The sequence below is a fragment of the Heptranchias perlo genome, chromosome 30 (assembly GCF_035084215.1).
Source record: "Heptranchias perlo isolate sHepPer1 chromosome 30, sHepPer1.hap1, whole genome shotgun sequence".
Classification (NCBI taxonomy): Eukaryota; Metazoa; Chordata; class Chondrichthyes; order Hexanchiformes; family Hexanchidae; genus Heptranchias; species Heptranchias perlo.
The window spans coordinates 6,922,526-6,936,969 of record NC_090354.1 but is presented as its reverse complement, the minus strand read 5'-3'; the positions used below and the strand labels follow the sequence as shown (position 1 = coordinate 6,936,969).

The 14,444-nt window shown below is 46.3% G+C and overlaps 1 protein-coding gene across 2 annotated transcripts in view; it reads right to left on the bottom strand.

Moving 5' to 3' along the window:
- Positions 1 to 190: 190 nt before the first annotated feature.
- LOC137299860 (alpha-2,8-sialyltransferase 8F-like) overlaps positions 191 to 14,444 on the bottom strand; it is a 28,570-nt gene continuing 14,316 nt past the window's right edge. For both annotated transcript variants that reach the window (XM_067968804.1, XM_067968803.1), the window contains 4 exons: positions 10,325 to 10,469; positions 9,486 to 9,598; positions 7,920 to 8,012; positions 191 to 4,845 (listed from right to left, as the gene is read on the bottom strand). In XM_067968804.1, the coding sequence (XP_067824905.1) occupies positions 4,356 to 4,845; positions 7,920 to 8,012; positions 9,486 to 9,598; positions 10,325 to 10,469 (841 nt within the window). In that variant the 3' untranslated portion in view covers positions 191 to 4,355. The remainder of the gene's footprint in view (positions 4,846 to 7,919; positions 8,013 to 9,485; positions 9,599 to 10,324; positions 10,470 to 14,444) is intronic.

Genomic DNA, 14,444 nt, shown 5'->3' with positions numbered 1-14,444 from the left:
TGCTGCGGAATTGGCCGTGACGTGTACATGGGATGGATTCAGCAATGCCAACGGGTTACAGAATCATTTCTACTTGGAGTCATCCTGTGGTGTTAAGGAAGAACAAACACACTTAAAAAAAAAACAAGCAAACTTGTTGCTATTGTATCTGTTAACTCATGATAATCATTCCCTTCCCCAAGGATCGAGATTTTATTTTGTAAAAAGTGTTTATTTTTAGAATTGTACACTGGTTTACATATTGGTGCAGTTGCACATTTTATTTGCAGTATTTACAGGAGCGTGGATGCATGTACACACATAAGTATATATACATACATATTTATATTTCTCATGTATATATATATATATAAATAGACATGTGCACACATACATATATCTATATATATATTATATAATATACACACATATTTAATATATATAATACACAATTCATTGTCGATGGGTCAAAATCCTGGAACTGCTCACCTAACTGCACTGTGGAAGCACTTTCACCACACAGTTCAAGGAGAAGGCTCACCACCACCTTCTCAAGGGCAATTAGGGATAGGCCACAAATGCCGGCCTTGCCAGCGACGCCCACATCCCAAGAATGAACATAAAGCAAAAACACACACACACACAGAGGGCTGGATTTTAATGGCCAGTGGTTTTCTAGCGGTAAACCGTGCCGGCGAGTTAATTTATCATTACAGAATCAGAACAACCGATTCAACGGCCAGGTGCATTTATATCTCGCCAACGATAACCTACCCGATCCAGACGAGCAGTGGCAGAAAATCGCATGGCCCGGAATCTGCCCGTCGACAGCGGGTGAGTGGCGCGATCGGCCGCCCAACCATCCCACGGGCACGGGACTCCTGCGATCGGGGGAGTGGGGGGCGAGATGGCGGTTGAGGAGACCTACACTTTCCTAGGGGGGGCTCGGAGGAACACTCTTGCCCCTCCCGGACCCACAAGGAAAGCAAACAAAAAATTGGTGCCTCTTCTGGCCCCAATCCACTTCCTTCCTGGGTTGGCCTGGCGGGAAACCCACTGCTGCTTCCCGCTCGGGCCACCGAGTTAAAATTGATGTCATCGGGACCCAACATGTAAACAAGGACTCCGCCGGGTTTGCTGCCTGTGGGTTAAAATATGATCCTGTCGACTCCTGGCCGCTCCAGTAAGCAACTTGGCTGATTTTAACTGCCCACTCACCTGGTTTCCTAAAATCGCCCCCACGTATACAGACATGCACATGTACATAATTTTAAGAAGCTAACTTTTATCTGGTGCCTTACAAGTCAGATTTTCCCCAAATATTTCCAAGAAAGTTAAGTGTCTTAAAATGAATGAAATTATTGCTGCTGCTGTTCAGAAATAATATTACTTTACGGATTCTTATTGACATTAGCTCTTTGAAACCACACAAAAGCAAAACTGCAGTTTTAAGTTTAACTGAATCTGTTGTCAGTGTCACACTAAAAGCTCTTTCAATGCCCTTTAAAGTTTCTGATCCAAAGCAAATCTCGTGACATCTGAAAATGAGCTGATTCCTTCTCCTGTATCTGAATGTCAAATATGTCAGGCTGAAGCCAGGAGCAGATTATCATTCTGCAACTGGAAGAGAGTCAGCACTCACAAAGTCCTGAAATACTTTTGGTGTAAAGGATTTCAATGTCCAGCAGAATCTTAGTTAGGAGCCAGTGGCTGTGGTCTCTCGAAATGCTCTCGCTCCATGAGAAGCTGCAACTTACGAGAGGGGAGAATCCCACAAAATTTCACGAGAAACAAAAGGCATAAACTGGTTAGTAAAAGGGGAGTCTTGGCCTCATCTGAAATGGGATCAGCTAGCATTAAAATCTCTCTACGCAAGTGGCACTGCACTGGCCGTGGCTGTAAGTCTGTGCAGCAAAAGGCACTGTAAGAACATAGTATGAGTAATAGGCCATTCAGCCCCTCGAGCCTGTTCCGCCATTCAATTAGATCATGGCTGATCTGTACCTTAACTCTATTTACCTGCCTTGGTTCCGTATCCCTTAATACCCTTGCCTAACAAAAATCTATCAATCTCAGTTTTGATATTTTCAATTGACCCCCAGCCTCAACAGCTTTTTGGGGGAGAGAGTTCCAGATTTCCACTCCCCTTTGTGTGAAAAAGTGCTTCCCGACATCACCTCTGAACGGCCTAGCTCTAATTTTAAGGTTATGCCCCCTTGTTCTGGACTCCCCCCACCAGAGGAAATAATTTCTCTCTATCTATCCTATCAACTCCTTTAATCATCTTAAACACATCAATTAGATCACCCCTTAATCTTCTATACTCAAGGGAAAACAAGCCAAGACTGTGCAAGCTGTCCTCATAATCTAACTTTTTTTTAGCCCCGGTTTCATTCTGGTGAATCTGCACTGCACCCCCTCCAAGGCCAATATGTCCTTCCTGTTTGTACTGTTGACAATGTTAGGGATGAACCCTCAATGCATTTATGTGACGTTCCCTTGGTGCTTTAGCAGTGGCAACAAAATAAATGGGTTCGAAACTCTTGCAGAGAAACGTCACACAAACGTATTGTCAGCCGTGGCTCAGTAGGTCGCACTCTCGGTTGAATCAGAAGGTTGGGAGTTCAAGTCCCACGCCAGAGACTTGTGCGCAAAGTCTAGGCTGTCACTCCAGTGCAGTACTGAGGGAGTGCTGCACTGTCGGAGGTGCCGTCTTTCGGATGAGAAGTTAAACCGAGGCGCAGTCTGCCCTCTCAGATGGACGTAAAAGATCCCTTAGCACTATTTTGAAGAAGAGCAGGGGAGTTCTCCCCGGTGTCCTGGCCAATATTAATCCCTCAACCAACATCACTAAAAACAGATGATCCGGTCATTATCACATCGCTGTTTGTGGGATCTTGCTGTGCACAAATTGGCTGCCGCATTTCATTACAACAGTGACTACACTTCAAAAGTACTTCATTGGCCGTAAAGCGCTTTGGGACATCCTGAGGTCGTGAAAGGTGCTATATAAATGCAAGTTCTTTCTTTCTTTACTGCACTGGTTGATATCAGTTTACTCAACACAATCCACAGATTTAGTGTGGGACATCTCCCGATTTCTCTGGCTCCGTGCCACACGGTAGCACATCAACCGACAGAGTCATTGAGGGAGGGAGGTGGACCACGGACGTGGCAATTTATACATTTACATACTTGGCACTGGCATTCTAAGGCGGGAGCGGCGAAAGCAGGAGTCCACGGCAATTATAACCAGTGGGCCTCATTTAAATGCCACCGACCCACATCCTGCCAGGAAGGCTCAGAGCGGCCGTCGGCAGGGAAAGATTGGACTACCCTTAGCGCCCCCACCCACCCTCTGCCGGATTGCAAGTAAGTGGCTGGGGAGCGGGTTTCGGGAGGAATTCGCAGGAAGGAAGTGGGGGGAGGGGGTGGGGGGAGACTCCGGGGCAGGGAAGGAGAACTCCTGCTCCCCCTGGCCCCACAAAGGAAAGTTTTACACTTACTTTGGAGGGGCTCCTTCTGCCTCCACACCACGTAAAGTCCTGCTTTAGTCTGGCGGTAAAGCCCTGGCAGCTTCCCCCCTCAGACCCCGGTTAAGATGCAATCGGAGTCTCATTGACGCAATAGGACCCCGATTCGCATAAATTCATGAGGCTCCCATTTGCTTTAGGCATTGAAGTGTCTGGTGTGGGTAGGAAATCCAAAATCGAGAGAAAATCTATTTAAAACTAAAACTTGAACGAGATGAATGAAGGATTTTTCTGCTTTTGTCGGAGTTGTCCGGAGAGGGGATGGGAAAGCAGCACCTTCCCGAAGAAATATTCCTTTTCAGCCAATCTAGAATTCAAGTCTGCAGACCAAACTGTCCTGAATTCCAAGCTGAAGGAGGAGGCCCACCAGAAAGCATTAGGAGGGAGGGACTGAATGGGTAGTGGGTTGGGGGGGGGGGTTGTGGGGGGTACTTGAGGTGTGGGGAAGACCTAGGAAAGATTTGGTTGCTCGGCTGCTTCTTTGGGTTCTCCTACTTCAGGATCTTCCCTTTCGCCTATAAACCCTGAGTTGTGTTTTGTGCCAGCCTCATTTCCAATGTAAGAGGTTGGCGAGCATGCTGACGATCCTACTTTTTGATTGGTTAGTTGTCAATGACCATGTGATAACTTCTAGCTATGGTCCTATATATGTAGACGAAATGTCCAAGCAGCTATGCTTTGTCTCCAAACAGAGAAGATCAGCAAGATCCAACCAACTGAGACAAGTGAGCTCAAGTGACGGGCAACCCAAAACCTGAAGACCCAACGGACTGGACATCAAGCTCTTCACTGCTCCCTGAAGCCCAGCTTTCCACCGCAGTCTAATGTTCTTCTGACTTGAATTTAAATGTTGCCCGTTTCCTCCGAGTCTGCCTCGCACTGAGCCATCTGAAGTTTGATAATTCCTTTACTGTGCATTTGAAGGAGCTGGTGGAACTCCGATGGCATGGAGTGGATGTCTGGCTTTGGCTGCAGATTGTCAAAGTAGTGATGAGACATGACCTTCCCGTCAACATTTTTCCCAAAGGGCCAGAACCCATAAATCCACACTTCTTCGCAAAGTTCTATCGCAATACTTACAACCATTATGCCAGTAGAGAGACGATTCACTTGGATGCCTTTGGAAAGCCAGAATTTGGTCAAGTTATTTAAGTACACGGGGTTGAAAAAGACAACTTTCTGCTTGGCCTGAAAGTCTTGTAGGGTATAAAGAGCCCTGAAACAGAGAACTGTATTCTTGGTGTAGGAGAAGGCAGGTAAGAGGAGAAGGGCTTCATCGTAGACAGTCAAGTTATTGAAAAATGGTTTCCTCCTGTCATGGAGTTCGGCATACCTGTTACAGAAAACATCTATTATTGCTTCACAATATCTTCACCAATTCAATTCATAACTTTCTTTTTCTTACCCCTTCTCCCACTATTTTTAGGCCCTCCATGCATCACTCCCCACTCAAAACGACAGCATCACAAATTATTTCTCAGCCTCTAGTCACAGTAATCTGGAACTGACTGATAGGAAGTATATGAGAGAGATCTTAGAGAACTCTTCCCTTCTTTCCATCCGTCGAGAGGAGAATATTACGGATCCCCTGAAGACCCAGTTAAAATAAGGACCTATCCGTGGGCGGAAATCACAGACTCGTAAACTATGACAGTATGATGTGGTGCATTAATGTATGATGGTCCTGCATCAGGGCACCAACACCCCTGACTTTTCAAATATTTCTCTCAAAAAGGCTGTCCTTAAATCTGACTCCCGGTTTGAGGGAAGAACTGGTTCATTCTCTCAGCTTGGGTTCCCTCCTCCTTCATCCCATCCTTCAGCTTACAATCACAAGTTCAGACTGCAACACCTCACTTTCTCATTCCAAACACACTCATTTCAGATTTGCTCTCTTCACACTACACGCTAATATCATTCTCTTCTTACGTCTTATCACTTGCACAACCATCAACTCCTCCCACACAGTCCACACACGTGGCTTTACATTAATCACCATCCCATCTTCATTCAACAACAACGATTTGAATTTATATAGCGCCTTTAATTTAGTAAAATGTCCCATGGCGCTTCACAGGAGTGTTATCGAATAATATGTGACACCGAGCGACATAAGGAGTTATTAGGACAGATTATCAAGAGCTTGATCCATCTTGCTTCTTCTCCACCTCTCAGCACTTGCACTATATGCACATCTCCACTTACCTTTTCACCAGCTACTCACTAACTCTCACCTTCTCTTTCTGCAGGATGAATGTAAGGGAGAGGACCAAGATCGGGGGAGGAGTACCCAACATTGTAGCCCTCACCCATGCGGAGATCAGTGGCCCGGGCAAAGACATGAGCATCGGGAAGGCGAGACTGCTGGCTTATCTCAGCAGAGTGTCTGCATGTTACTTGTAACCCTTCATTTACATCAGAAAATATTCAGCACGCCTCACAACTTCAAGCTGCATTCTGAAAACTGTCACCTGTTAATGTCCAGTCTCTCCGTGCCATCCTAACTCTTGTCTCTTTTCTATTTCCTCTAAGTCCTTCTCAGCACCTGGAGCCTGCTGATAATCCTTCTGCAGATGCACCGTCACACACTCCTTCCCTACCAAACACCACCACAGGCACTGGCACTCCGCATGGCTTAGGTAGTGAGGGAGAGGGGTCGGCACGTGGCGAAATATCCAACACAAGTGAACAGGGACAGCACAGAAGCGGACAAGGTCCTCTCCCAGCTTTACCAAGCAGGACAGAGATGAGGACTTCAGGGGCCAAGCCATGTAAAGAAAACTTTACAACCTCACACAAGCCGTTACACCAGATATTGGAAGGCCTGCCAAGTAGTTTCAGCATTATGGCTGGAAGAATGGAGGAGTCCTCCTTCCAGCCTGTGTGGCGTCATCTCTGCAGTCTACCTTGGAGAGTGTGGCCACCTCCAGCTACACTGCAGCTGGGCCCTCTCAGATGGAGCCAGCACCACCAGCCTTTGCAGCTTTGATGGAAGCTTAAACCAGCTGCCAGGGCAGGCTCTGGGCTCCACCTTGGAGAGACAGGTGTCCACCTCAGAGATGGTGGTGGACAAAATGGACAGGGGTTTTCAAGGGGTCACTCATCTTCTGCAATCTGCCCTCCCGTAGATCAGTGGAAGTGATAAGCCCCACAAGAGTGGCAGAGTGATAGGAGTAGTGTGTGTTGCTCTCTCTCTCTCTCACTCAGGATGTCAGCATGTCTGCTCCATCGCCTCCCCCTCGACCAATACCCGCCACGGTGCCAGTAAGTCAATTCGGAAAGACTCCCCCGGCAACAGCTGAGGTGGACTCGGGTCCTCACGGGCTCGAACACCCAGAAGTCTCTAGCAACGAGCTTCTTAAGGATTCCCATATGAACCTTCCACCAGCTTTGCTGAGGCCACTAGGGAAACACCTCATAGGAGTAGTAGCATTAAGAAATCTTCTTATAAGAAACGTACCATGGGTTGACACTTGGGTGAGAAATGAATGGAAAGCAATGCTTGTGTTGGGAATTAAATTCATCACCTTTATTACAATGGCACTTTGGTCTGCAGTGTGGGTTTTATAGCAACTTCTGAGTGCAGTGTCAGTATATAACCGTTGGCTGAATGGTTTCAATGTTTTTTAATGCAGGATTATTGGGAGTGGTGAAGGATGTAACAAGGGGGTCGATTTTGACTTTGTACGATAGTGTGAAACCATTGACAGCGAGTCGGCAGCCCATTTCAACGGAAATAAAAACGGGAGGAGATGTAAAACCAGCTGCCAACTCGCGGTCACCAGTTTTACACTATCGCACAAAGTCAAAATTAACCCCTGGGTGCTGCATTAACCGTGGAGCACAGATTGCAGCTGTATTTATTGATACTTATGATTTCCAGTGCCTGATCTCTTTGAACAAAGGCTTTACATTTTGTTGTAGTTTTTTTATGATATTGCAATGTTGAAATTGTGTGATTGCAAAGGACCTTACACACAAACGGTGACCAATAAATGATAATTGAATTGAGTGGATCTAACTCTTCCTGCTGATCATTCTGATTGTATCCAGGGCCACACACATTCCCCAGTCAAGAGAGCCAACATGTGACTTACTCATAGGTTCCTACCAAGTTACACTCCTCTTGAGCCAGCTTCTAGGCTGCGCATAGAAGTGAGTATCATGACTCCTCCTTTGGTTTGACCCTCATTCTGAACTAGTGGGGTGCACCTAGCCAGTATCTGATGCTTCCTCCAGCACCATGGGTGAAGTTAGATGCTCACTTTGTGCGTCAAATCCAATATCTTAACGCAAGCTGAAACATCACTGCGTTGTGTCCTCCCTTTTCCTCAAATCACTAATTCCCCTTCCCCCTCTCTCAACAGAGGATGAAAGTATCTGAGTGTGGTAAAGATGTTCACTCACCTCTGTGCAATTATGCTTGGATTTGCCGTCACCAAATTAGTTTTTGTTCCAATGTCTTGGGTGAAATTTCCACCCATGGGAGGCAGGTTGCACCTGGAAAACAACGTGAATATTCAGTCCAAGAACTCCAAGGAAGACTCATATTTGGAAGCTTCGCTCTTAGGTCTTTATGTCAATCTGTACGTTTATCTTTACCTCTCTCTATAATTGGTGTTGCTGTTTCCACAAGTGTCCTACGAAGCCTCACCAGCGCTGCCACCAGAGACTTCCAGTCCTGGACTATCACAGTATTCAAATGTGACCCAGGATGAGGTAGAGATATTGAATGTTGATTTTAAAGCTGTACTTGGTGCTTCATTATAATTAAACCTAATTGGAAAATAATTCTTCGCGTCCCTTGCCATTTTGTCCCCTACTCTCCTGAAGGTGCTGGCTTGGGATTCCATGAGGACCCTGGCAAACCTTGACCACATGAGCCTGGGCAGTGAATGCACAATGTTCCTCAAACAACAAATAAAAGGGAGAATGCCCATTTTTGTCCATAATTAACAAGCCGCTAATGAACTTATGTGTGGTTTTGAAACATGACTTCTGAGAATGCAGTTTGGTCAGCAAGTCATCAATTGGGGAGAAAAACAGGCATTGGGGGGGGGGGGTGAGAAATTATAGCCGAGCCTGATCTTGCCCTCACCCATTGCCCATTCCAGCAGGGATCACTATATTGTGATGAGGAGCAGGAACCCTGGCTGATCTTTTCCTTTCCATCCCTAAACCAAGAACATTAAAAGCTAATTGTAGAAACACTACCTCAATCCAGGCTGAGATCAAGCAACTCAGCACCAGCCAGGAATTGAAACTGGGGCCTTCGTGCTCTGAATGGCTTAGTTAGGTTACTGTGGGGGTGGGGGAATGGAAACGAAAATCAGGAGTGATGTAAAACGGGCTGTTGATTGGATGAGATGTAAAACTGAAGCCCTGTCTACCCTCTCAGGTGGACGTAAAAGATCCCATGGCACTATTTGAAGACGAGCAGGGAGTTCTCCCTGTGAACTGGCCTATATTACTCCCTCAACCAACAACTAAAACAGACGATCCGGTCATTAATTTCATTGCTGTTTGTGGGACCTTGCTGTGCGCAAATTGGCTGCTGCGTTTCCTACTTAACAACAGTGACTACACCTCAGAAAGTACTTCATTGGCTGTAAAGTTCTTTGGGACGTCCTGAGATCATGAAAGGCGCGATATAAACCTTCTTCCTTCTTTCTTTCTTTCCCGTTTTACACAATCGCACGACGTCAAAATTACCCCAAAACCTTTCCACAGCTTTGAGGTCTTGGGAACGAATGAGTTAGCCTTGACTTTAATACAGAGAATGTTGCAATTGTTGTACACACTGGGAGGGTGACATTCTGGTACAATCAGGATCATATGTTTTGTACATCTCTGTTTAACTGTCGGCCCTGTTCCCTCCCATCCCCCTGCACACATAATCTCCTTTCCTGTTGAATGGATTCATTCAGTTGGCAGAGTCGTCAAAAGGCCTTTGTTCGTTTCTGTGAAACTTACCGGAACACAAAATCGGCCTGATCAATTTCAGCCCCGCAACTGCTGTTGAGCAATATCCCGCCATTCCCAATGACCGCACAGCGTCTGTACTGGCGGCTGCTGAAGGCCGATTCCTGAAAACCAAGGTCATACCATCAAAGCCGAGAAAGGTGTCCCAGTGCTTCCTGTTACCAATGTGAACATCCCTACATTACAAAGGTGACCACACCTCAAAATTACTTCATTGGCTGTAATGCGCTGTGTGGCGTCCTGAGGTTGTGAAAGGCACTATATGAATGCAAGTCTTTTCTTTACAAAAAACAGACAAGGGAAGGAGTGACACATAATGCACATAAAAGGTGGAGGGGGGGGAAACTTTGCCCCAAAGAGGTTGAAAATAATATACAGCTAAATATTTTCTGCTTTTTATCTCCTCCCAGCCAGCCCTTCCTCAATAAGACGACTGGCTTCCAGGCCTCTACCAAAGCCAATCCGGATCCAGCTTCTTGAAGCCATGGGAAATTGGCCCAGTGGGAGAGCGCCAGCTGGCCCTTCCTTGTGTGAAAGCATCCAACTGAGAATATGGCCAAAGTCCAGGGATTAGTGAGCAGGAGGACATGTCAACTCCCTCTGGAGTGTGCACTCAATGTCCTGGGACAGCGTGATGTCAGAAAAGGTCAGTTTCAACGTCTGCCATACCAACATAACTGGCCAAAAATAAAACCGCAATCTCGGCTTCTTGCCGCAAACAAGCAGCCATGTCGAGCGAGGCAAGGGAAAGGTCTGCAGAAACATTTAGGAGAACAAAACTTGTGCCAATTGCAGAACGTTAAGCGTCCCGTCTAAGGCAGAGCCCTTACCTTGGGAAAAATAGTAAAAATTGGATGCGTGATTTTTATTTTCTTCTTGGGTTCTGCGTCGTAAGATAACTTAGTCCCCACTGGCGTGTTCTTCTGTGTAACCAGGCATTGGGATGCAGCATGGCAACATCTCCTCAGTTCTAATCTGAAAGGCATGCAGTTAGCAATTACTCAACCAATACTAATTCCACTAGCATTGCAGGATCTGTCTGAAATGAGCAGTGGGGTTTGAGTCAGAACAACAATTAAAAACAGAAAACGCCACTTTAATTCTCCATCTCCACTCCCACTCCCACCTCAACCTCCTACACTGTTCCAACGAAGCTCAATGGAAGCTCGAGGAACAGCAACTCAACATTCAATTAGGCGCATTACGACCTTCTGGCCTCAACATGAGGTTATGCACTTTGGCAGGAAAAATCGGAGAGCAAGTTATTATCTTAATGGCGAGAAACTGGAAAGTACTGCAGTACAAAGGGATCTGGGGGTCCTAGTGCAAGAAAATCAAAAAGTTAGTTTGCAGGTGCAGCAGGTGATCAAGAAGGCCAACGGAATGTTGGCTTTTATTGCTCGGGGGATAGAATATAAAAACAGGGAGGTATTGCTGCAGTTATATAAGGTATTGGTGAGACCGCACCTGGAATACTGCATACAGTTTTGGTCTCCATACTTAAGAAAAGACATACTTGCTCTCGAGGCAGTACAAAGAAGGTTCACTCGGTTAATCCTGGGGATGAGGGGGTGGACATATGAGGAGAGGTTGAGTAGATTGGGACTCTACCCATTGGAGTTCAGAAGAATGAGAGGCGATCTTATTGAAACATATAAGATTGTGAAGGGGCTTGATCGGGTGGATGCGGTAAGGATGTTCCCAAGGATGGGTGAAACTAGAACTAGGGGGCATAATCTTAGAATAAGGGGCTGCTCTTTCAAAACTGAGATGAGGAGAAACTTCTTCACTCAGAGGGTAGTAGGTCTGTGGAATTTGCTGCCCCAGGAAGCTGTGGAAGCTACATCATTAAATAAATTTAACAGAAATAGACAGTTTCCTAGAAGTAAAGGGAATTAGGGGTTACGGGGAGCGGGCAGGAAATTGGACATGAATTTAGATTTGAGGTTAGGATCAGATCAGCCATGATCTTATTGAATGGCGGAGCAGGCTCGAGGGGCCGATTGGCCTACTCCTGCTCCTATTTCTTATGTTCTTATGTTAACATTGAGTTCAGCAACTTCAGATCACAATCACTGCTCCCATTTTTTTGGACAGCAGGTGCTGGTAATGGTCCTGCTGTTGCCATTTACAGCTCCTCTAGACCCATCTTTTGTTTCTTGTTCCCATTACCACCCTCCGTGCCTCGCACCATCATTCCTTTTGTCATTTAATCACTCCTGCCCTCCATCCTATCACAGACCTTTCCCCTTTGTTCTTTCCTCTCCCCTCTCCCTCTGGCTCCGTACTTGCTTAAAAACAGTCAAATTTTTAACTTCTTCCAGTTCTGATGAAAGGTCATCGACCTGAAACATTAACTCTGATCCTCTCTCTCTCCGCAGATGCTGCCTGATCTGCTAAACGTTTTCCAACATTTGCTGTTTTTATTTCAGATTTCCAGCAGCCGCACCATTTTGCTTTAGTTTCGAATCAGAACAAGAGGTGAGGATCAGGATCGCTCTGAGTAGACTTTGAAGGGATTCCAATTTTTTCCCCCTCTTATGACCATTGTCTGTAATTACTGTTTTCCTTTGTAGTTCAGAAGGGATCAAACTTTTCTGTGGGGCAGATCCTGTGGCGGGGGCCAAAGAGGCAGCTCGTCAGACTGAAGCCTGGAAATCGGGCCCGAGCTCTCCTCAGTAAGGTAAGTTGTGGGGGGGGGGTTGTGATCACGGAGGGTGTGGGACCCGGGGCAGCAGTGGCCCAGGTTATTTCTGTGGGCCTCAGAGGAGGTCTCCTGCTTACCTGGAGAAGGCCTCTTCTCTTTCATAGTAGACAGAAGAGGCGGAGTAGGTGGTTCAGCCCCCTCGAGCCAGTTCTGCCACCAAGAGGGAGCCCGTTCATACAAAGAGGAGAATTCCAACAGTGCTGCAGTGGGGATGTTGCTGCAGCACCAGAAGGTAACGGAGCATCATTTAAAAGGGACAGACGCACCCTGAAGACTGCATCAAAGCTCCCCACTGAAGACTTCAGCGGGTAAACGCTGGGCCCAAGATGAGGCCTCTATTTAGAGGGGCCATTCCTGCCACTTCCCGGGACCTTGCACTGCTTTCCACAACGCAGCCCTCAGAAAGCGGCAGTAATTGGGAACCAATACCAGTATAATCAACTGGGGACCTGGGTGCTGCCCGCTGCCACCATTTGCGTGCAGCAGAGGAAGAAGGAGCAGCCCGCAGTGGTCCCATTGTCGGTGGGGGGGGGATCCAGCTCAGGGCGGTGAGGTGGCAGTAGGCCAGAATATTCCCTCATCATCCACCACCATTCCACTGAATTTCAGCCAGGATCACAGAGTTAAACCCAGTCCTGTATGTCGTCTCATTCTTCATTCTCCTAAACGCATTAGCAAATTGGGGATTGGTTCAAAGAGACAATTATCTGGTTTCTCTTGGCATTTAAGTAATGCTAAACTTATATTATTTAGAACACTTAATATCCATAATCATATGAATGAGGTAGTTTCTACTATATATAGTAGAATAAAGATTCTGCAGGGACTTCAACAAATTTCAGACTAAGCAAGAATAGAATTTCAGCTCTCAAATTTGATGTTAATTTCTGGCACATTCCAAACATACCCTCCAGTTCAGAATTTATTTAAGGTAGTGAATAGCCAAGGAAACTTGATGCAAAGACCATCCTGTAGTCCACATAAGTGACATTCTTGATGTCCCTCTGCAAAAATAGCCTAATTTACAATCTACATTGGAATTCTCTCTTTTCAAATGTAATTATTGCTCCTGTAAAGCGCTTTGGGAGGTCCTGAGTTCGTGAAAAGTGCGATATAAATGCACTGTTTTCTTTTTCTCCCTTCTAACTATCATCCCTCAAGGTTTCGGCTCTCGCTTGGGGTACAGTACCATGGACTGCTCAACTATATTGAAGCAGCAGTTCTCAGCAAGGGCAGTTGTGGGGCCCACAGCATCTCAGGGCTAAGAAGGGGAAAACAGTATCGAGGACTCATTCCTGATCACCAGCCAGTGACCTATGCTGGAAAGTGCACTGATATGTGAACACTGGCGTCGGTCAGAAGTGATGCTGGATGTGATGCGCTCTCGCCTCTGAGAGCAAATCTTAATATCAGAACTGTTCTGTGTTTCGAGAACGAGCACACCTTGCAAAGGAAAATAAAGGAAATGTCTTCAACGGGTAGTTAAAGGGACCACTCCAACCCTAGTGCAGAATATGAGGAGATATAATAGAGGTGATCAAAATCATGAAGGGTTTTGATAAGAGTAAATAAGGAGACAGTGTTTCCACTGGCAGGAGGGTCAGTAACCAGACGACACAGATTTACAGTAATCGGCAAAAAAGAGCCAGAGGTGAGATGAGGAGAACACTTTATACACAGCGAGTTGTTATGATCTGGAATGCACTGCCTGAAAGGGTGGTGGAAGCAGATTCAAAAGTAACTTTCAAAAAAGGAATTGAATACTTGAAGGGGAAAAAATTGCAAGGCTCTGGGGAAAGAGCAGGGGAGTGGGACCAATTGGATAGCTCTTTCAAAGAGCCAGCACAGGCACGATGACAAAATTTTTTTTAAATTCATTCATGGGATGTGGGCGTCGCTGGCAAGGCCAGCATTTATTGCCCATCCCTAATTGCCCTCGAGAAGGTGGTGGTGAGCCGCCTTCTTGAACCGCTGCAGTCCGTATGGTGAAGGTTCTCCCACAGTGCTGTTAGGTAGGGAGTTCCAGGATTTTGACCCAGCGACAATGAAGGAACGGCGATATATTTCCAAGTCGGGATGGTGTGTGACTTGGAGGGGAACGCACAGGTAGTGTTGTTCCCATGTGCCTGTTGCCCTTGTCCTTCTAGGTGGTAGAGGTCGTGGGTTTGGGAGGTGCTGCCAAAGAAGCCTTGGCGAGTTGCTGCAGTGCATCCTGTAGATGGTACACACTGCAGCCACTGTGC